General features: G+C 35.6%; 2 protein-coding genes across 8 annotated transcripts in view; both read right to left on the bottom strand.

The window, feature by feature from the left end:
• Positions 1–1,410: 1,410 nt before the first annotated feature.
• LOC128217717 (Krueppel-like factor 15) lies at positions 1,411–11,833 on the bottom strand. 6 transcript variants are annotated; one of them, XM_052925061.1, is made up of 3 exons: positions 11,611–11,833; positions 9,303–9,493; positions 1,411–3,719 (listed from the first exon to the last, which is right to left on the bottom strand). In XM_052925061.1, the coding sequence occupies exons 2-3, from the start codon at positions 9,336–9,338 to the stop codon at positions 2,703–2,705; spliced, it is 1,053 nt and encodes a 350-aa protein (XP_052781021.1). In that variant the 5' UTR covers positions 9,339–9,493; positions 11,611–11,833; the 3' UTR covers positions 1,411–2,702. The 6 variants fall into 6 exon arrangements, with proteins under 6 accessions (XP_052781021.1, XP_052781020.1, XP_052781018.1 ...); XM_052925060.1 differs by having other exon boundaries at positions 11,607–11,627; XM_052925058.1 differs by lacking the exon at positions 11,611–11,833 and adding an exon at positions 11,335–11,588.
• A 3,627-nt stretch (positions 11,834–15,460) lies between these two features.
• The window catches only part of LOC128218540 (protein DD3-3-like), a 19,820-nt gene continuing 10,398 nt past the window's right edge, over positions 15,461–24,882 (bottom strand). For both annotated transcript variants that reach the window (XM_052926228.1, XM_052926229.1), the window contains exons 8-14: positions 24,294–24,441; positions 23,474–23,581; positions 22,710–22,875; positions 22,171–22,354; positions 20,824–20,895; positions 20,204–20,375; positions 15,461–18,830 (exon numbers count right to left, since the gene is read on the bottom strand). In XM_052926228.1, the coding sequence (XP_052782188.1) occupies positions 18,623–18,830; positions 20,204–20,375; positions 20,824–20,895; positions 22,171–22,354; positions 22,710–22,875; positions 23,474–23,581; positions 24,294–24,441 (1,058 nt within the window). In that variant the 3' untranslated portion in view covers positions 15,461–18,622. The remainder of the gene's footprint in view (positions 18,831–20,203; positions 20,376–20,823; positions 20,896–22,170; positions 22,355–22,709; positions 22,876–23,473; positions 23,582–24,293; positions 24,442–24,882) is intronic.

Genomic DNA, 24,882 nt, shown 5'->3' with positions numbered 1-24,882 from the left:
GAAAACACGGCAGATTTCCTTTATCTGTTTTACGTGTGAAAGGTTAGTCAAATTGTGTTTAAAACAAGTAGTCATTATAAGCAGATATAAAGTCTTGATTAAGAGATACTTGGTTCAGGCCTCAATATCTCCTAATTACGAGATATTGTCATATAAATAGGATTTAATTTCTCATAATCTCAAAATAACGAGATAGTTTCTCCTAATTAGGATTTAGCTTCTCATAATTAGGTATTAATTCATTCAAACATACAAACATACTATCTACTGTGACACTAGGACACTAATAAACCATACGTCACAACCGTCATTGCACTGTAAAAGTTGGGAATATTTTCTTTCGAAAATTATTAAGTGCAGATTAAAGATGATAATTTGACAACATATGTGTTTAAGATTATCTGCGCATATTAAAAATATAGTCCATAGGAAACGCACATAGTCTTCTTCAGATATGATAGAAGATCACGTTTTGTTATGTTGTATACTTAACAACAAGCTGAGATCTAACTATGTATTAAATACATCCTGCTCTGTCATCAATTAATATGCTGAAGTCGTTCAACAAGAAACTTGTTAAATGTAGCTAGATTCATCAAACTTAAGAATGCATCTTTTTCTTACAGTAGTTTTTTCTCAGTTGCCAAGGGAGATAGCTCGATATTTTTTCAGAGAGAGTAATGGCCACTTGGTGTCGTGTGCATATCTTCAATACTTTGTTTTCACGTGCAAAAGTCAGGTTTTTTTTTTTTGTTTCCGATTTGCATTATTTCGCTTATCTTATTTTTTAATAGTGAGGCTTTAATGTTGAAAAATTCTTGACTAACTTTTTAATTTTGATAAATTTGTGGTTGGTATATCGGGTCATGTTGCCTCTAAACATTACAATGATGTCAGTTTATTTGTTAAGAACATGCATGTCATTTTAAAAAAACCATAAATGTAGGTGTATTGCTAGAAGTTTTGTTTTCTGAATACCATTTAAAGTACATCAACTTCACATCTGAAATAGTATATGATGCTGTTCCAATGTTAACACTATAACGCATTCAGGTTGAAGTGGTATATAAAATATCTAATTTATAACATTTGCGAATATGCAATTACACATCTCAAAGTCCATGATATACTATCAATGATAATTTAGTCACTATATAAATGCGAGGAAGATATTGGCGTACAGACAGACACAAACTTTATCAAAATAAACCTGGTCAACTTGAATTAGTCAGATTCTGATTATCTCGATGTACATGATGTACCGGGTTTTAATCTCTGTACTCGATACAAGTACTAATTCCACGAACAATCAGTTAAGTTTGACAAAAATATTATTAAATTTATGATCTCTTAAACGTGTACCCAATTCAAGTACCAATGTCATTCACAGTCTTTGATTTAACAATAAAATATGTTGTTTTTTTTATTTCAAATTTACGTACGTAATACATAAACTCATTCCACGAACAGTCAGTTTGGTTTGACAGTTAGTTTTTCTCAAACAATGATATACACTTGTATGGAAATATACCTTTATCCTTCAAACGCATACCCCTTATATTTTTCGGATATTCGAAAACTATAACTAAAATGGTAATTTATAGCAATTTGACTTTATTTTGATCTTGTTAAGTCTTGAAATACGAACCGTACAGTTATTAATTTTCAGAACCAAGCTATACATTATATTGATGTCTAACCGCTTACAGCTTAGAGTTTAGAAAACGCAAAATAACACTTTTGTGGTAGAGAGGAGAATCAAAACTCTCAAACCAAAGATAATGTAATAATCTGTATCTTACACCACTACAGTGATACAGGAAAAGGAAACACACGTTACTACAAAGGGGAATGCTGTTCCGGAGACTTTCTAAGATTTCGACAGCAAAATAACAATTTTAACCAATTTTCAAACATTTCATGAACTTTACTGCGAGTGCATCATAATGAAAGACGGAAATGTGCGTTCAAGGGAAGTTGGAAACCATCTCTCTGTAATCCAAGAAAATTGATATCAGATATGTACGTGTGACTACAAACCATCACAATTATATGTAAACGTTCCGCACGCCTTTCTGCTCGGCACTGTTTTATTTGCTGGTATAAAAGACGAGCTGTCGCAACAAGCAGACTTTTCACTGTTTAATTGCACTTAAATTTGCGGCGGAAGAAGGTCTTAAGGGCCCCCGCAAGAAGTGCGCGTTTCCGGTTTGTTGTAAATATGTACCACTGGTGTCTTGGGTCTTTAATTGCCACACAATTACAGCAACATGCTAATTAGGCATTGTTGTGATATTTAATCCATGGCTTTATTTACATATATTCAAATAAGTGCTCCATCAATTAGTGCTCCGTGAATGTATGTTAACTATCATAATACGTACGATGTGTGTCATTAACAAAGAAGTTAGAACACGTATAAATTTACATGTGGATAAGTTCTTTCTATGAAGTTTAAAACATAAACACAAAGTTGCACACACTTTTAACGAAGCAATTGTAAAATATTAAAAAAGGTTTTAAATAAATTAATGTCAGTAATGAAAAATCATCAATTCATGGCACTGAATTACAAGTCTAATGCTGAAAGACCGTACATACACACACGCTACGCGTTAGAACTGAACTCAATAAATTTATCACAACAATTCAGTCAATCTGGAATGCCTCTTCAAATAATTTAGATATGAATATGAACAACGCTACAGGCCATTGCGTTTTCGATGAACTTTTAAATGCTTCGAAAGATGGTCCGATCTTGAGAACTTCTTTTCGCAAATTTTACACTGGTAGGGTTTTATTCCGGAATGAGAACGTTTATGGCGCGCAAGTTCATCCGAGCGTGAAAATCTCCATCCACATCCAGGCCACGTGCACGAGAAAGGCTTCTCCCCCGTGTGACGTCGTAGATGAGCCTTTAGGTGCGAGGATTTACTGTAAACTTTCGTACAACCGGCGTACGTACAATGGAATATTTTGTCGTCTGCTGCAGCCTTGGTGGCAATTGGATTCGCACGTTGCGATTGAGTTTTCATCGCTCTGACTTTGTTAACAGCATTTAAAATTGAGGCATTAGTTAACAATGAGTTAGCGTTCGTAAATGAGTATTGTTGGTTACTATGGTGATGAAGTTGTGCACGTGGTACGTTGTTTGGTGCGGGAGGACGGGGGAATTGGTCTATAGCTAGGTCTTGTGTGTTAGGGTTGTTAGGAGCAGGACCTTTGGCGGCGTAGGAATGCATTAAGCTTTGGAGACCCACTCCTAAAACAACAAAGTCTTTAGTCTCAGTCGGAAATACGTCACTATAGTCAGAATCAGAGTCACTACTTGTTCCGGTGGAGAGGCTTTCCCGTGGGAAATCTGCCAGCAAAGTGTTACAATAACTATCACAAAACGTGGTCACTTTTTCACTACTCTTGTTCACTATTAGTGGGCTCACACTGCTTGGTTTTTCAATGGAGTCCGCCAGACCTTGTGAAAACAGGTACTCTAGGTACATCTCATCATCCATCGACTCAGTGCCCCACATACCGGAAATGGGGCTGCTGTTGCGGAGGTCCTCCAGTTGAGCATCCATGTCTTCCCCAGCGGAGTTGAGCCGCTGCAGCGTGTACTGCTCGCGCTCTAGGCTCGCGCACAGCGGCAGGAAGTCCTCCATACGCTCCTGAACTGGAAACTCGCTGTGTTGGATTCGCACCGCCCGCATTAGGATGCCCGCCTGTAAAAGCAAATAGTTTGTGCTTTATAACAGTTTCGCCTGTAAGAATAGCAAAAACAACTTCACTATCCGACTCTTAACTTTTATAAATGTTCCACAAAGCCATACGTAGGAGCCGTGATTACGAACAATTACAAAGAATCATCTTTATGCCATTCTATTATTATTTTTTTAATTTATGATTTATGGTACAGTTTTGAATAATAATAATACGATTCAGAAAATATCATCATCAAAACTCACGGAGAAGTAAAAATACAATGAAAAGCAGATTTGCAGTTTTGCCCCTTCAGTCTGAACTCAGATTTCAGACTGTTCGTAATTATGGCCCCTGGCCTACTCCCTTCGAAATGAATCTAATAAGCCCATGAACTTACTATAGCAAAAAAGGGCATACATTTTGATTTCATTCTAAATACAATGTTATGATTCAACGCATTTAAAAGTAAACATATTCAGTACGTTATACAGACATCGCTAATGAGATGCAATCGTTTGTCAAACTGCATAAAAAGTGAAACTGTTATTGAGTCGTCTCTTTTTGCCTATTATCATAATTTGCACAATTTCAAATATGTTTTAAAGAATTGAAACGGGCTTAAGGGCTCAACGCGGTACAAAATGAAAATAATGCATATGCATTTCGTTGTTGTATAAATTGACATGAAATACAGCTATAAATGACCGTCGCTTTCTTCCAAATAAATAGCATATGCATGCTTAAAGAATGATTCTGCATGTGATATATATCTTTTGAAACACATAAACCATTAAAATGCAAAACCGAAAACAACATAGATAATGTTCTAAATAGGGAATGGGGAAAAATAACACACAAACCTCTGCAGTTATCCATCAGTTACATGTATAATACAGAATAAACGTTCATACTGATAAAATGAAACCTTTTTGTTTTAGCTGATGTCAATATAAACGGTATGATATATCTACCAGTAGTGTTGTATACGTTCGGTGATCAATGTTATACAGTAGTAGTGAAAACTTAATCTGTAAATCATTTGTATGTGCCGTTTAGTGTCACACGCGAAAAATCACAACTCCTCCAGCGAAAGTCTATTTTGCGAGTAAGAAGTATGAGAAAATAGCCAGCTTACCCCTCTCTCAAAACCCCCTTGATACAAACAATTAAGGAATTAACGAACGTCAAATACGTACTGATTGTTTTAGTACTTTAACTACTCGTAATAGTATTATCAATGAAATTGTAAGCGGCTGCTTTTGCAGCTCTAGCTACTATCAAGTGTGAGCCAAGTGGTTTATCGCATGTGAACCGGTCCCCACACGGAGCAAGCGAGCAGTACTACCATGTGACAGCACGACCAGAGTCCGGACCTGATTTGCATAGACCTATCTCAAATATCTACCTACATACATATATCCTCTCACATATCTAACCCACTGATAAGCTGATAGGCTCACAAGGTCTGACCCATAATGTATCATATCAAGTTTCAAATCATCAAATTCACATGACATGTGAGTGCCGTTACTGTGTTTCTACAGACTTTCAAAAATCTATCAAACATTGCCACCTAGCTAAACTTTGTTTAGTGTACAACTGGTTTTAAAAGTCAAGGACGAAAACTAACCAATAGCCCACAATGTTCATTAATTAAAAAAAATGTATTTAACAGTCACGCGAGTCTGACAAAATTGCATGTAAAGAAGTGAGCCATAAGAAACCGCTAATTAGAAAGATGTCATTTAGAATTTGCATTCTTTTCGTATCAACATTGCAATTGATCGACATAACTGAACGTGCGGTTAAAGGGACTCTCTAATAGTTCGCAGTTCTAAAATGCAGTTTTCATTAAATCAACAGCATGCTTATAAATTAATTTATTTAACGATTTTAGTTCAGAATAATGTTGATTTTAGCCGGAATATACCGGAAGGGGGGGGGGGGGGTAATTGGCTGCTCATGGCTTGACCCGAATCCCCTTGAAAAAAATGAAGGAGCCGAAATGGATCAGGGGGGGGGGGGACTTGGTTCGGTTGCAATGTTTTATCTTCCAAGGCAGGCTCAGAGCCTCAACTAAAACTTTTATCAGGCAGATCATAATCATAGCAGTATTTTGATAATGGCAGAATAAACCAGTCGTCCAGCAAATCTTATCAGTTCTAATTGGGAAAGCCGTTTTAAATTCAGCGTGAGGTCATACCTTTGCCCTTACCGCCCCGACTCAGCGGTAGAGCGTTCGCTTCGGGTGCGGAGTTAAGCGGTTCAAAACTCGGTCGCGCCTGACCGAACGACGTTTATATATGCTACCGGTAGCGTCCTTGTTAGGCGGTCGGCATTTAAGGGGAAGTACTTAGAAAATGGTGTACTCAGTACTGGTTCAACCCAGGAAAGTTGTATCCCGTGTATCGGTGCTTTACACCGAGCACGTTAAAGAACCAAGAGGCCTCTTCGCAAAGAGCTAGGGTATCGCACCCGGATTTCTTGTATCTCACTCTGTTTCTTCAAGTCTTCCAATGTCTGAATTTGACTGCGAATAACTGTCACTTCTATCTCATGTCACTTATGGCATTTAAACACACGTCATGGAGGGGTCAGGCCATAATGCAGCCATTAGGCGCGGGTAGACCTAAAATAAACAAACGACTTTGCGCTTTTGTATTGATGCGTGGCCTTCTATCCCATCTCAACTGCATTTCTTATGCAGTTAAAAAGACAAGAGTTGAACATGTACTGTAGAGACACTCCATGCAAACTTTCAGTAACGTAGGCTTATATTACTAGAAATTAGCAAGAAGTCATTTGCCAATCTATGAGAGAGTCCCTTTAAAGCATTTAACCTACTTGTGTTAGACAATTTTTACTACCTATCTTTAACTTACTTTGTATTTTTTGAGTGTCAATTTACTTGTAAAAAAAGTAAGATGATATCTTAACACACAACGCAATCATATGACGGCTATGGGCAACGTGATCTTGTGACTAAAGCTTTTTGCTACATAAGCACATTATTATGTTATTAACCAAGCGATATACTTGTATTCACATACCTATTCCATTACGCATACAGCAACATATCCGTTTCTGATCTAGTATTTTCTTTATGTTATATGAGGAAAATATAAAAGCACTTTTATAAAGGCTGTTCACATATGGTTGTGCAGTCTGGAAGGAACAGACCCAAAAACAGCTGATAAAATACAGTTCTTGCGAAGTTCTTGTTCTTCATCGTATATTCTACCTGACCGGGCCACACAATATAAGACATTCAGATGTCCATGGTCAAGTGTTCATCTGTACCTGCTATGCAACCACGAGGTGCCGTTTAGGTTAAAGGTCATCGAATCAAGAATATAATCTTAATTCTGAATGCAGCCTTAATTCGTGAAATAAATCTAAATTTAATTCTACGACCTGCTTCGGATAAAACTCAGGTATAAGGGTTTGTATGGTAAAGGTTGGTTTAACCCAAACAAATGATTCTGTTTTGAGTTGACAAGACCAGAATACTATACCTTTGCCACCGCTATGTTTGCGAGATTGTGGATCTACATGCAGCTACCACGTTTTAGCCTAAAATGTTATAATTATGGGAACTACCTTGTACGATCAATCACCCATAGTCGCTAATGTGTCAATCCGATCTTGTTCAGTTTAACTTCGTCTCGTCTAGACGTACAGTTTTCAACTTCAAAACAGTGTTGTAAAGGGGTGGTCGTAGCAATCTTTTGGCATAAATAACAGCTTTTCAAACGTCAAGGTCACTTGCGTTGACCTCAACTTTTATAATCGTTTTCCAGGCACTTGGCACTAAACACGGTTGCCTAGTTTAAAGACTAGTCATTTTGTGCCATTTAAAATTGCGTGCGTTGAAGCTAAAGATCAGTGTTCAAAACATAGTTTTTTTCGGGGGGGGGGGGGGACGATCATTGTTTTCTCAATTTATATTGAATCATTTTTTTTTAATATTAATTATATAATCAGTTAACCAAGTAAACAGAAATCAAGCAAGCCTTGTTTGAACTGCGTGCTACGTCGACCAAGAGAGTATGTGCGAATTAATAGGTCAGTTACATTGACCTTGTCCTTGACAGTGTTTAAAAACCATACTAGATATCGGGTTTAAACTCGAATCTTGCATACATGAATTAAGTGTCATTTAGACGAAAGCAACGTATGCAGTTTTGCATTTCATGTATCTAATTGAATCAATTAATTACTAAGTAATACTAGTACATCAATATAGTTAGTTTTTTCCGTAAACGTTATGTAAATAAAAATCAAGTGCAAACATTACTTTTTATGCAATGAGGCGTTTTATACAAAACCTGATTATGAAAAGCAAACAAGGAACTTCTCAACAAGATTCATTGGATATTTGAAATATTTTCCTGCACTTTGTCATGTACATATGAAGCATTCGTTATCCGCTGCCCCGGATATTATCAAGTTTCATTTACACCCTATCGTATCTATATCTGCACCTCACCATGAAAGATACATCACTAATAAAGGTAAATAGGTCAGCGCAACGGTGACATTCTTGAACATTTTAATTATCATATGAAAAATACTATAGTAAGTATCTGTATGATACAAAAAAAAATCAAAAGATTACTGATTTTGCTTGCGTGAAGAATTGTGTATAGTAAGAACTGACCAACAGGTTAGGCCAATTTCGATAAGAATGAAATGCTTATAATAAGTATAACTTGAATTGACTTAGAAATAAATCTCTCTTTTTTTAAAAAGTTGTTAAACCAATTATGTTGTATGGATGTGAAGTGTGGGGCTCTTTAAACAAAGGTAATACAAGTGCACCACAAGCGGATATCAATGCTTAGCCGTTTTTTCACAGTTGTTTAATGGCATAACACGACATATATTTTGGGTCACGTATTGTCAGTGATAACATGAGTACTTCTCTTTTTATGAATATATTGAACAGTCATTCTTTTCAGTTATTCAAAAGGTCAAAGTTGCATAATTCCATCGCCCACGACGATGATGACAATGTAACAGCATGAAAGCTTTTTTCATACAGACCCCACGTGAGAGCTATGCGGCGCACCGTAACGTGTATACTCTATAGTTCACGTGAGCTTTGTGCGTGAGATTTTCTTTGAAACCAATCCCCCCCCCCCCCACGAAATAGTTACCATCAATGAAAGAACAGGAAAAAGGGAGATAATTTCACTGGTGCAATTTCAAGGGAGGCAAATAGGGAATTATGAGCCACACGTTTCTTGTATCGTTACACGTAACGCATATAGCTCACACGTTACTCATATAGCTCACACGTAACGCATATAGCTCACACGTAACGCATATAGCTAACACGTAACGCAAAAAGCAGACACGTAACGCATATAGCTCACATTTAACGCATAAAGCTCACACGTAACTTATTTAGCCCGCACGTAACACCTTTAGCTCACGCGGAATGAGGTTAACAGTGTTACAAATATGACAATACATCGATCTGGTTTAGACATACATTAGCTGTATGCGGAATAAGTATGGCTTGTATACATTGATGTTTTGTTTAAAATGAAAAGCAGACTATAAATAAAAAAAAACACAAACATGATGTACGTTCTTACCTTAGTGGGCATGTCTCTCCTAATGATGATGGTCATCTACCCGGCGTCCACCCCGCCAAATAGGTGTGACACCACTAAAAATTCCTCAAGACGTGCGGCTGACCAGAATCCCGTGGTCTTAGTACTTGGTCTTGACCTTGAAACGTCACAGACTGATGTTGGCCTTGAACATGTCTGGCATACAGGTTAGGCTGAAATGATTGACATAAACAATACGTTATAAGCACGGATGAATGAAGTTTTAAGAGCTCATTTCAGGAAGTCGATAGAGAAATAAACATCACAGTATCCATTGAATGTTATTCTTTTTATCTTCCTTTTTCTTCCTTATCGTGTTTAGTTGAAATAGATTATTTGGATACGCCTTGCATACATGAACATGTATATAACATAAAAAAAAATTCAGATATAATATACTTTGTATATATACGTATAAAACATTACTTCCTCAATGTTACAAGTGTTTTTTCTACATGATATTATACTGAGATGGTACCTACCTCCTGCGATATCCTTATGACAGAAACTTAAGTACTTATTCATCCCGATTAGTTGCCTATTGTTTGAAACGCGGATGAAAAGACCACAAAGTTTCGCATGCTAGAAAGCATTACATTCCTTATGTTTAGCACAGATCAGTGTCACTGTGTTGTCATATGTTCTCTTCAAAGTTATACTTAATTAATCGTATTTCTTTATATCCCTGAATGCATTTCTAAACCGCTAATTAATGGAAATGAAGACCGACGTTAACTTATATACCACATCATTTCGCAAGACGCGGCGTCATGCACACCCTATAAGCTGGTCGAAAGCTAAACGTATTATTCTAGACAATATCTTCAACAAAATATTCCTCGTATAAGGAGAATGTAACAACACGTTTATTATTCAAATCATACAATCATGAAATGAGAGATCGTTGAAAGTTAATTAAAAAGGGAATACCAGAACTTCGCGAAATCACGTGCACCGATATTTGTAAAAAAATGAGACCTTAGATGTATTTTTTTTTTGGAGTTTGCATCACTCAAATCATATACGTCAACAAAACCCAACAAACCACAATTGTAACGTGCAAAAACACATTCCTTCTTATTAAGGCAAAAACAATATCTTCATTGAGAATAGTGGTTTATAAGCAAACCAACAGTTGAAAACAGTTTGAAACCAATGGAAGACATCCACAATCAACAGTAACCCAAACTTAATATGTACAGAAGTTGTACCTCTTTGTGTAATCGCCGTATAACTGGGAAAACGTGAATCCGGGTCCAAGCAATAATTGATGAACATGTTATCATTTAAACAAGAACAAAACTTTCACGACTCAGTAGTCAACAAATTTAAAAATAAAATCTTACCTATATTTCATAACGAGTCAGCAAAATATATACTTTTGATCCTCCAGTGCACATATTTGATATAACTAGACATAGATAGTCCCACTATTTACATCTTATTGTTTATTAACTGGATACCATTTAACGCTTGGTTGTTAAATTTGTATGTACTTTTGAAAGCACTAGGTTGCACACGCCAACATTAAACCTTACTAAATTAAACCACCCAATTGAAGAAGAGGCGATACATGTGATGCAGCATCAGAAACAATTATGTCCAATAATTATAAAGCCATCTTCATTACATTTCACACATAATTTCCTTAATCGTGACCAAGTTGTACAAAGGAGATAGAAAGTATTTCAAGAACAAGCATTGACAGTGTTTATATGAATGAGCCTTTCAGAATTCACAATTATGAAATTGTGAATCCCCATGTATCGTATAGCAGCAATGCCAGTGCACGATCATTCATTGCACATGATCTTACTATATACATGTACATCAAGTAGATGATGATATATTCAATACCGTGTTCAACAAGTATAAAGACGTTATAGCCATTAACTAACTGCAAGTGTTAATTAAATATCCGAGTCGATCTATATATACAATACTGAGTTAGGTAGAAAACGCTATATAGTCCAGTATAAATGAATCATTAATGTCTTACGATCGTATGACTCACATTCACATGGTAGACGACGATATTCCACATCTAGACGTGACCATGCTTCTAAATATACAGTGCTTAAACAATTTATCTACTTCACGAAACTTCACTCCTTTTTCTGCTCTTTCCTTGTATACATTTTAAACCATGATTGATATATACATGTATGTGAATTTCGAAATATTGAGAAAAAATAATCCGGTTATGTTGTAAACAATTCTTTTGTCACAGCATTCAATTAACATATTCTAATTATTATATTTCTGTAATGAATTGCTATCTCTTACGTACACAATCCTGATAAATCCATCATACTTATAACATCACTGCTTAACATATAGTGGATTTCAACATATTGTTTTAATAACGTTTCTACTTCGCTGATGTTTGTAATGAATTTGTATATAATTACATAAAATAAATTGCGACTTCACGCAATACAGGCTTTATAGCTTTCAATCAATCAACTAGTGTTTCCCGTTATATAATTATACCGTCCATGCTCACATTTCTCCGAAGAGAGAGCCACAAAACCCAATATTCACTTTGCATCGCCCCAGCCAATATATAAAGAGAATTGATCATTGCTATGATGGTGAAATGACCTTGACATTTGGCGCGGTGGAATATTTGCTTCCTTTCAATAAATACCACTTGGGGAAATGAGACTGTTTCGTTTCTCTGAGATGTTTCCTAGACATTTGATTGCATAGAATCACAGATCGAAAAAGGCCATGAATATTGAAGAGATAATCTACAGACGTGTTTTACACACATCACATCTATTATTGTTTGTTTAAGGACAGAGTGAACATTCAGATTACGTTTTTTTTTTACTATGAAACCTTTTTTGGTAAAAACAAATTTTGGTGTGCAATAGTCCAAAATTAAATATGAGCCATCTTAAATATTTAAACGTGAGTTCAAAATGAAGCTCACTTCGTCACGGCTATTTAATGTATGTTACGTTTACACACTTGGCATGTTACATTTCAGTATAAGATTTAAGTATTAGTCGTATAGAGGCAGCAAGTGCAGACTATCTATAATGTCAAGTATCCTACGTAACACACTCGTACCATGCACACAGGAACATAATTGTGACAGCATGCTTCAGTAGTGTAACAAACACATATAAGTATGTAGTATATACCGCCACACAACACTGACAGCCTGCCATTCATTTTCTGAAGTTCCTCTCGAAAATTCAAGTGGCTATTATGCTGGTTACAATATAATTGGCTATTAATACAACAATTATTGTCTGTTTATATATCATTAAAATAAAGAAGTTTTGGGTTCATTTAGAGAGCATTGGTACTATGTGCATCGGGTGAAATGTTCAGAAACATGGCCCACTAGTACCACGGGTCAATAACCTATGAACTACTTACTTATTGACTACGACCAGTAAAGTCTGAGAAAATAAATGTATGCAAGAGCGCCAACTGTCGCAAAATACGCTCGTCCTAACTTTAGGACACCGAGTTTGGTGATAATTGGTTCTACGATAGCCAAATTTAGGGAGCGGACACCGTCAATATAGTTTGTTTGCAATTTCGGTCATACCTGGAGTGACTATGATCGAAACTAACCGAAATATTCTGCCAATTAAGATATTGTCAGACTTTGGTGATGATCCCACAAAAGCTGCCAAAGTAATTGATCGAACAAGACCGATTTTAGGTAGTTTCCCTAATTAAAGGAGGCCGATACCTCTCGAGTAGATTGAGCAATATGGCTGTTATATTATGCCCATACACATTCGTACCAAATTTGGTGATGATTGGACCAATTCTTATTCAAGTTATTGATCAGACAATATCAATTGAGGTGAATTCGATGATTCAAGTGCGATGACTCTCGTATGATTCGAATGTTATGGCTGAATATCGATCTTGTACGAGATATTATGCCAATACACATGTTTCTACAGTTATTGATAGGATTAGTTCGATTTTAGGTAATTTCTAGAATTAAAAGGCGATAAATTTGATGATGTTGTTGAGTTTATAAAGGTCTGCATGCGCCCTATCGTGGCTGCATTATGGCTTAACCCCGCCACATCCCCAAGTGTGAATGAAACATATTTTTGATGCGAATGGGAACATTTGATGAAGATTGGACAAATGTCTTTAAAGTCATTGATTGGACAACATACTGGACACTACCGGCCCGCACACTCCATGTGAAACTATAATACGTCCCGTTCTATGAACAGGCGTTTAAAAGTGAGACAAACAAACTAAATGTAGGTGTAATTGAAAAAAATACCAGCTGATAACATTTTATCATTATTCAAACTTCTCATTGCAAAACGAAAATTAAATAATATATGTAACAATCTATAGGCCAAAGTCGGCATGTAGCAGAGCGGACCTATAAACCAGGGTGCCGTTTCAATAAAGACCGTAGGATTAAGATCGTGACATTTGAGGTCTAACTCCGTTTTTGGCGTACCAGGGTAACCTACGTTTCAATAAAAAAAATCGTAAGGACATTATCGCATAGATTCCGCCCGTAACTTTACGGTTAAAACCGGCGGACTGTTAAAGCTGCACTCTCACAGATATACCGTTTTTACAACTTTTTTTTTTAATTTTTGTCTTGGAAAGAGCAATTTTTTGCGTAAATGTCTGCACACGAATGATAAAAGATTGCTGACAAAAGATCAAATCGCAGATTTTCATATTTTCGTTCGAAAATTAATGTTTTATGTAAACCGTTCCTAAACATCATTTTTTGAACTTAAATACAAAAATCTGCGATCTAATTTTTTTATCAGCAATCTTTTATCATTGGTTTGCAGATATTGACGCGAAAATTTGCTCTTTCCAAGACAAAAAATGTTATAAAAACGGTATATCTGTGAGAGTGCAGCTTAAAGAAGCGTAAGTTTTAAGACTAATTAAGATATCTTATTTATATGGGCCCCTGGTCCTCGGTAGCAGGAATCGGCAGTTGGTATTGCTATTTCATCATTGTTTAAGACTGACGATATCAAACAGTTTTGAGATTAATCTGAAAACGGGCTGCACTACCAATTAAATTCATTAAATGGTCAAGATAAACTATGAACCGTTTATATTGTAACGAGACTGATAGCCAAATGGCCGTCTTTGATGTTGCCCATCCCTGGCTGTATATCTATTAACAATGTAAGTGAATTCTCTAGATAGGGTAACATGGACAGAATTGATAAAACATCGCTTGTATGCATTGTCACTGATAGTGATCAATATCCAGTCTAGAAACTGATTAGTCGACACAACAGTTAAACATCTACATTTATATAAAGAATTAACGATTTTACATTTTTCCACGCCCATGCGACAGTTTGATTGGACCTACGTCAAATAGATGTCTCTGGAGTTGAATCTAATTGAAACAGTGAAAAACATCTAGAATAATACAATGATACGAACATTAAAATTGTTACAAGAAGAGCACTGCAAGTGTATGCAAGTACTCGTCGGCCGATTTTATGTAATTTCTACAATTTAAGGTCGATAACTCTCCAGTGACTCTTGCGATATGACTAGATAATTAACTTGTTCAAGATAGTATGCCCATTCACATTCTGACAAAAGTTTGAGATGACTGGGCAAAGGCTTTTAACGTAAATGATCGGACAAAACTGATTTAAGGTAATTTCTGTGATTAAAGGGGAATAACACTCGAATGATTTGAGTGACATGGTCAGTTATCAAATTGTCCAAAATAGGCCCATACACATTTTGACTTAATTTGGTTATTGGGTAAATACTTCTCTAAGTTTTTGATCGGAAAACATACTGGACACGGAACGTCCGCCCACACGCACGCCACAAGTGAATATTCAATGATACCTCCCATTGTACGAACATTAAACTATTGACAACAAGACCACCTCAAGTGAAAACCAACACTTGAAAACATGTCGATGTTGGTCCAGGAGCAAAGCTCAATAGTTAACAAACTAGTGTTACGAACATTTCTGCATGCATGCATTAACAGTTTCGTTGATAACATGAGCACCAGGTCAAACTGCTATTGAGCTTGACCAATGTTTGAAAGACATCAAGCGGACACCAGCGCTATGACAATACCTAAAACAAGTCTCTGTAAACCAGACAGTAGTAAAATAACATAAGAAATAGTGTACAATAACACATTTATTGTAAAACTCAAGAATGGTTACATATTTCTGAGCCAGCAGAAGTGAATACATTGTTTAATTAAATAGAACGAAGATGAATCAACAAACGGAATGCTGGTGACATGTACTGGTGACATGTACGGAATGCTGGTGACATGTACTGGTGACATGTACGGAATGCTGGTGACATGCACTGGTGACATGTACTGGTGACATGTGCTGGTGACATGTACTGGTGACATGCACTGGTGACATGTACTGGTGACATGTACTGGTGACATGTACTGGTGACATGCACTGGTGACATGTACTGGTGACATGTGCTGGTGACATGTACTGGTGGCATGTACTGGTGACATGTACGGAATGCTGGTGACATGTACTGGTGACATGCACTGGTGACATGTACTGGTGACATGTACTGGTGACATGTACTGGTGACATGCACTGGTGACATGTACTGGTGACATGTGCTGGTGACATGTACTGGTGACATGTACTGGTGACATGTACGGAATGCTGGTGACATGTACTGGTGACATGTACGGAATGCTGGTGACATGTACTGGTGACATGTACTGGTGACATGCACTGGTGACATGTACTGGTGACATGTACTGGTGACATGTAATGGTGACATGTACTGGTGACATGTACTGGTGACATGCACTGGTGACATGTACTGGTGACATGTACTGGTGACATGTAATGGTGACATGTACTGGTGACATGTACTGGTGACATGCACTGGTGACATGTACGTACAGTCGAACCCCGGTGGCTGGAACTCCCTTGGCTCAAATTCCTTATTGGCTCCAACTGGATGTTATGGACCGAATTCTTACACTGAATGTAAGCATTCCCACTTGGCTGGATTTTTCCAAGACTCAAGGTATTTTTACTGGACCTTGGGAGCTCAAGTCAACAGAGTTTGACTGTACATCATTAATATCACTAATGCTTGATAAAGTTTGATGGATAAAATTTATACTGTTAAGATAAGTGAGAAGTATTAAAAAATGAAAAGGTTCTAACAAAAATGACAATGGTTGCATAAAATAACATTTTGTATACCACTTGATAAAACATTTCAGCATAAATGTCAAGATAAAAAACACCATCGTATCACAAATGATACAACTGATATGAGCAATCAACTCTTAAGATTACAAATGACAAACTATTATATGAATTTGCAAAGATATGAGATAAAAGAAATATTCAGTTTCACCAAAATTTAAAAACTCTCAAATTGAGTAGCTCTAAATGATATTCAGGGTTAGTTGTATCTCCAGTTCATATACAGTATATAAAGTATGTCTTTAATTGAATTTCTACTTGACAAAAAGAAAAAACATCCTGTTTGTATTAACAACATCAAAACTTTCATTCAACTTAACATTCACCATGCAAATTATTTGTAAAAATAGCAATAAAAAAACATATTTAAAAGCAAACAAGTTGTAAAGCAGGAACATAATTTAAAGTGAATTGCAAATGGTATAAGGTAATACATTGATTTCTTCATATGTTTTTTGGAATAATAAATTAATTTTATGACTAGAGTATATAATACAAGAAGGTTAAAATACACTTTGATATATATCTTTGTAAAGAAAACAAAATATTGTAAGGGATATCTTTAAACAAGTAAAATGAAATTAACTTATAATAAACAAGAGCGCAAAGGAGTGAAAATGCTTGTATAATTTCAGGCAATGAAGTGGCGTAACTCAGCAATTATTTAAGTCAGAGTTATAGTCCTTGGTTAACATGGGCCTATCATCGCTGGTAACATGTGCACCAAGTTTCATTTGCCAGTTTTCAAGTTATTGCCGAGTTTAAAGCTATTTAACGCTGCCGCGGCCAACAACAACACATACAGTTAAGCTAATAAACTCAATCTCTCTTGAAAAGTTGCTTATCTGTAATTTTGTGGAGAAATGTCATTCAACATGAAAGTCAAAAAAAATAAAAAATGCAACAGCGGCTGGCTATGAATTGCATTCAGAATGCATAAACTGATGCCAGTTTAAAGTGATTTCAGTTTAATAACACACATACTTGTATACCTGCCAACAATGTGGCAAAAAGGCATTGGCTCCATTATGGCAAAACAACATGCATAAATAACAACATGCAGCAGAAAAATACTTATTACTCATAAAAAAACTTGCAAATCAGAGTAACGAATGTTACTATTACTAACAAGTTGGTAATGACAATTTTAAGCACACCATGTCTGCAATAAAAAAATCAAGAGGAAGAAAAACAACATAGTCATATGATGGTGGGTGAAAATTATCAAATTATGATTTTGATTTGTAATGATATGTACAGTTTTGTTATTGTTCTCAATAATATTAAATTTCAATTATGCACATTTTGAGTACTATATATATGTCAGTTTAAGGTATCCTTTTTACAAAAACGTGAGGTTTGGATACATGGCAACATCATATTAACTTGGCACCATTTGATGTGTAAAGAAAGAATATCAAAAAATCATTTGGATTTTTTTTACATACAATCTTTTTTGGCATTCAAAGTTTGCAAAATCGGCTTTTTTTCATTCGATTTTAGTCAAATTAAAGAACAAAAAACTAAAAAAAAATTTTTTAACTGCAAAGTATGTTGGTCATTTGATTTTGGTAATTCATTGAACATATTAGCTATTGGCAAGCATAAACCTTTCAAAGGCATATAAGTTTAGCATTATTATCAATGACTTAAAAGAATGCCAAGCATATTTTGTATATTAGGTATCTTAACGAACAAAGTTATCACAAAAGCAATATCTATATGCAAAACTTAAGAAAAGTTAGGAATCTCATAGAATAGAATAAAGCATACAAAGAATATTCTTTGTAATATCTTTAACAACATGGCACATACAATTATTGGAGTATTGCACAAAAAATATTATGTGGTTAAAGTACAGAAATCGTAGGAACATCTCAGTTTCAGAATATATGAATTGTTTTGTTTAGTTGGAATACTCCTAATAACAGGAATATTTGGTCCTTCATGTTGGTACATTACATAGTTACACATGAGCAATTATTTTCAAATTGCATAGAAATCAACAATGAGAATGTTTAACTGATAGTTTCAATGCCCTTTTTCTTATATAATACATAGCTCCAATCACCATCTCCAAGCCTACTACATGACATGTATTGTCCCTTTGTTTGACCTGTTGGTAAAGTTATTATTCCGGGTACACATGTAATGGTATGTCCCAGAGCGGAACCTCAGTACGGCCCCAGGGTATGAGGCCGGGGCATTGTCTAGCGTCTTCTGGAGTTGGGTCTTTGTTTCCACGATATAGTCCTTGTGTTCTGACTCTGGGCATGAAGACTTTTTGAAGCACCTGGAATGAAAAGTTTGTAAGTTAGACACTTAAATATTCTAATGAGATGTTAGTTATGACAAATAATTATTTTAGTTCCATGTTTCAAGTCTTCTTTAGTACAGGCATACATCTCAAATGCATCTGAGTAATAAAATTAACATAAACTAGACCAATCATAGGAGTGATAAGGGCCAACAAATGATAACATATTTGAAAGGGGTTCATCTGAAGGCATGTTATTAAGAAAATATAAATATGTACTTTATGAAGATATTCATGTTACTTAAATTCATGAAGAAATGTCACATGCTTGAATGATATACCTGATATCAATCAAGAATTTCTGAGTACACAAAGGGCCAAAAATGTGACAATATTTTGGCATATGTTTCATAACTTGTCACAAAAGAGCGTACAATTACGGTGAGCAAGTCATGAAAGTTGAACTTATTATCTTGACTGGTTATTAAAAACCCATTAAATTTGTCAAAATTTTTAAGTATACAAAGGGCAATAATCCGACAACATTAAAACATAAGATACATAACTTGTCACAAAACAAGAGCTGTCACAGGGACAGTGCGCTCGACTATTCCGCCGCTTTTCAGTGTATGGATTAAAAAGTTTTGGGGAAACATGCATGGATCTCTGTTGTATTAGATTTCAATGCAATACATGATGTGCTGAGATATTTACATAAATTGAATTGGAAAATATTTGAGGTGGTACGCAAACTTTAACGTAAATTCTAAGTCCAAAAAGGGGCATTATTTTGTCAAAATGCTTTATAAAGTAACCTCCTCCTGTATATTTATGTGTGTTTTTTTCAATAGAAAACATAACCAAATAAACTATTAATAAACCTAATGAATTTACCGCCTAAACACCCCCCTGTCAGGACAGACTGCGGACAGACAAAGGTACAGACAGGGTGAGCACTATAGGGCCCCACTAAATTTGTTCAGGCCCTAATAATTCTGCAACAACAAAATGCGAATGCATAATTTTCATTTTATACCGCGTTGAGCACTTCAGTCCATTTCAATGTCTTTAAAACATATTTGAAATTGTGCAAATTATGATTATAGGCAAAAAGAGACGACTCAATAACAGTTTCACTTTTTATGCAGTTTGACAAACGATTGCATCTCATTAGCAATGTCTATATGATGTACTGAATATGTTTACTTTTGAAATTCAACCATAGCATTATATTTAGAATGAAACCAAAAAGTAGGTCTCTGTTCTGCTATAGTCAGTTCAGTGTCTTTACATGCATAAATACATGTATATGGTAAGTAGCATGCATCCTGATCAACCCCTAAATCCCTTTAAACAACATTTGAATGATCAGCACTTTACGGTTTCAAGGAATGGAAGTTCATTGATACCTATAATATCCTGAAGCTGACATTTCTAAAGCCAAATCTTTTGAGGAGATGTCAGTTTTCTTATGGTGAATCCAAACAATGTCGGCATTTTTCCACATGGTTGTCTGTTCGTATGGGAGGGGGAAATTGTCTTTCAAGTCCCCTATCTGAACCATGTTGAGTCTGTCAGTACCTGAAATAGAAGTGTTGCAGATTTATGACTGTGTTGTTTTAATTTTCTATCATGTTTTTAAGAAATATTTAAACTTAGAAAAGGTCTCACTTAATTCAGGATCTTATTCATTAAAAAAAAAACACATCTACATTTTAAACCTCTGGAACATCAATCTCATGAGATAAAGGATATAAAGAATACAGTGTATTTCATGAGTGGTCACAGAAAAAATATTTTCATGAGTGGCATAGTTGTCTGCAGAGTGAATTTAGCAAATGTTTTCAATTCACTCAAGCCAGAGTGAAATGATCAAGATATGAGATAGCTTAGTTTTGCCCCAAACCAGTTGTACCTGTTATTCCTTCCCTGTCACTTTTCCCCTGCCCCTTTCTTACAATATTGCAATACTGAGTCTTCTATATTATAATTCCCATATGAGATAGCACAGTATTGCTCCCAGGTATACCTGCTTTCCCCTCCCCATCATTCCCTGCTTGGCCATCCCCTGCTGGGTTACCATTCAGGTGAGTGTTGGACCCTGCAAATACATATGCATTTTATATACTAAGAACACAATGTAATATTTCTCTTTCCAGTGAACTATGTAATTTTATAACTAAAATATACTTTTGAGGTGGAAATTTTTAAAACTGGAGGTCTCACAGAATGTGATTAATACTCCCACACATCCAAGTGCCAAAATACCGGAACATGTTTCACTGCAGGTAAAAGTGTCACAGACTTGTCAATAATGTAGAGACATGAGGAAGATTGGAAAGCATTGTTTTGTAATACTTCTGGCATCTTCTGCCATTTTATAAAATAGAATCCAAACAAAAAACAAAGGTATGGACTGGACACAAATTATTATCAGAAAGGCTGATATAGCAAAACATACTAAGTTCAGCAAGTTGCTTTGACCTTGACCTCAAAGGTATGGACACAGGTCTTGTGCGCCATACATCCTTATACAAAGTTGGTCACTTCAGCTAAATAGATTTAAAATCTGACCATGCATGACAACAATATGAACAAGACACAAACTATCATCAGTCAGAATTATACATGCTAAACATACTCAGATCAAATTGTTGCTGTGACCTTGACCTCAAAGGTATGAACATGGGTTTTGTGCAACAACTGTCCTCATACTATGGTGGTCACTTCTGCCATTTTATTTAAAATCTGACAATGTATAACAAAGATATGGACCAGACACAAACTATCACCAGAAAGGCTTATATATCAAAACATACTAAGTTCAGAAGCTGTGAGCTTTATCTTGAAGGTCTGAAGTGTGACACATCCTCATAGTATGGTGGTCACTTCTGCCGATTCATTTTAAAATCAGACCATGAATGCTAAAGATATGTACCAGACAAAAATGGGACAGACTGACACATGGGCGTGACCATGCGAGTGATTCCAATTTACACCCCACTTCATTTGTAATACAATTACAATTTAATGTACTTATAATAGACTTGTTTCTGTTTTATATAATATCAGTTACCTTATTTTCACTAAGACTGGGTTTAAATTTGTAAATTAACAACAATGTTCCTGTTCCTGTATTTACCCTCATCAGTTTTCTATTACAGTCAATTTATTAATCTTCATTGCAATATTGAGCACAAATGTATTTAACTTGTAATTACAGGCATATTATTTCACTAAGATCTGAGCCCCTATGCTGAAGAATGATTGTCCGGAACACTCGCTCAAATACACTTTTCTCTCATATCAAGATCATCAAAATTTGATACGTCACTATTCCTTTAATTATTCCCTTTTCTAGTATTATTGAACCCACCTGTCCACTGTATATGCACCAAATCACTGGCTGTAATATGTAGATGGTTGGGTGTGAAATCATATTCTACTGCTGGGTACACCTGTACAATATTCCCGCGCTTTCCTCTAACATTTAGATTCACAATTTTTTCATTCTCCCATCCACTGGGTCGTGGCATAAGGTGAAACACATGGCTTCTGTCCTGAAATTGAATTTAAAACATGCTGGTTTGAAATTACAAATCTGGTAAAACTGTACGTAAATGTATAAATTGCATGGCAGCAGAAGTTTACAAGCTAACTTTCAATTTGCCCCCAAGAACAAACTAATTCTCATGAATTAATAATAGGTTTAAGTTAATTTAAGCAGTATTTCAAAGCAATTCAAAAGATTATCATTTTCTGTAAAATGTATTTGTTTCAAAAGTTCAATTCATATTTCTAAAATAACTAAACTATGTATGGGTGGAATTGCTGTTGATAGAGCAAACCACACCACAAACTAGGGTATGCCATGTAATAATCAATGTTCTTCAAATCAAACAAAAATGATCCTACCTGGAATACTCTGCCAGTCTGGTCAGTGTTCAGGGCCATCTGTAGTTTGACCGGTCCTCCTATATCTAGTTCGATGTTATCCTGGACTGGTGAGATTACTCCATTATCATTGTTGTGTTTCAAGTCCGTGTTGTATGGGTCATAGTCATCTGTACTTATGTTGTACCTGTGAAATAAATTACTTTTTTTTGGTGTACACAATTATGCCGGGGCCTGTTTCAATAAAGATCTTAGTTGTATAAATACATTATCACAGGGTAACAGTGTCATTATTGTATATATATTTTATGAAAAACCGAACTCATGCCAGTATCAAAGTGGAAAACAGAGCTGAGGAAATATTTTTTTTAACTTGTTGCAAACTGTGATGTTCCTATGGATTTAAGATTTCTGAAGTTACCACTAAAAGTACTTGACTTTAAAAGGAAATTATCTTAATGATAATCACGCTAAACTAGATTTAATTTAGTAAAATCATGATTAATTAAAAGATTAAGCTTAATGAAATAAGCTACTGAAGCTTGTTACACTTAAGAACTCATCAAATATATGTTTAAAACAGTTGATACCAATGCCATTCAATCAGAAAATAAAGCTGAGAAAACATCCAATCATGGGTTGTCTTATACAATTCTGCCACATTAGTGCCAATGGCTATCAGCAGTAGAAAGCCTGAGATCATTTTAATCAAATTCATAGCACAAATGACTGACAAAATACTGCATTATATTGTACTATAAGATTTATTGGTAACATTTACCCACCTCATTCTCAGCACACACTTGTGTTCATGTCCGGATGGGAAATATGGAAGAGTCCATGTATATGTTAATGGTTGACCATCCCCGCGGCCATTTCCTAGATGGTTCGACCTGAAATAGAACATCATGTAAAGATGATTGAAAGGAGAAAAGAAGAAGACACAAGTGCATGACAAAGTTACAGTCTGGACATGGATACTCTATGTGCATAAATACAGCATTCCATCATGATTATACTCTAAAAATGACCTTGAACTTTGCAGTAAATTTATGGGTAAAAAAATTCCATGCATGTTAAAGTTACAACCCAGACATGTTCAACTATACTGTATATGCATATACCGGTACGCAGAATTCAATAACGATAAGTGTGACCTCGACCTTTGAGGTAGAGTTGTAGGTCTTGCACGCGGCACATCGCCATTATGTACCGAACATATGTACTAATTTACTTTAAAATCCCTCAATGCATGACAAAGTTAAAGCCCGGACAACTCTATGTAAAAGTGTAACATTGGACTTTTAAAAAGGGTAAATATGTATTGCCACATTGCTTTATGTATCAAACACATGTGCCAATTTATTTTTAAATCTTTCTGTGCATGACAAAGTTACAGCCCCGACTTGACAAGCTATTATGTATATGAATATATGAAGCATTCCATGCGCCAGTTAATTAATTGTAATTATAAAATCACTCCCTGCATGATAAAGTTACAACGGACATATAGACACATGTACGGAAGATTTTAAGTTTACCGACCTTAGGGGTCATAAAAATACTGGAACATAACATATTGCTGTTCGATCGAATCTTTCAAACCTGGACCAGGGTGCTGCTGAACACTCCAGTTCTGGCAAGGCCACCAGGCATTCTGGCTTGTCCACATTGTCTGCATCATACGGCACTGACCACATGTAACGAGTACTACTAGAACTAGCACTCAAGCAAAACGCTTCTGATGTGAATGCTGAAAAAGAGAATATGTCCAATATGTTTAAACCTCATTTATATTTACTATAATACTCTGCTTTACCATTCAAATTTAAACATTTCAGCAAAATTGCCAAACTTTTTAGCGCTTTGAAATCTGAAATTTGCTCTGTCAAAGAAAATAGCAGTAAACTCTGAAAAAGCATCATTTTCTGCAAAATCTCCTCTTTTGGAATATCCTACAACATGATTTCATTAACTGAATTTTCAGCAAGCCATCTTATGATTTCCCTTGCCTCGGCAAGGGAAATCAAGGGATTTCCCTTCCAACAGCTTATCAGTCAGTCTCTATCATTTCTCATACCAGTAGCATTAATGTCTGTTTAAAGTTGATTTTGAGTTTTGCCAGATAAATGCCATAAGTTCCTGACAATTATTTAGCAAGATTGAAGCATTTACCCTACATATCATTTCAAAA

The sequence above is a fragment of the Mya arenaria genome, chromosome 14, assembly GCF_026914265.1.
Source record: "Mya arenaria isolate MELC-2E11 chromosome 14, ASM2691426v1".
NCBI classification, from domain to species: Eukaryota; Metazoa; Mollusca; class Bivalvia; order Myida; family Myidae; genus Mya; species Mya arenaria.
Note: the sequence above shows the minus strand (reverse complement) of the source record. Positions and strands in the feature narration are given on the sequence as shown.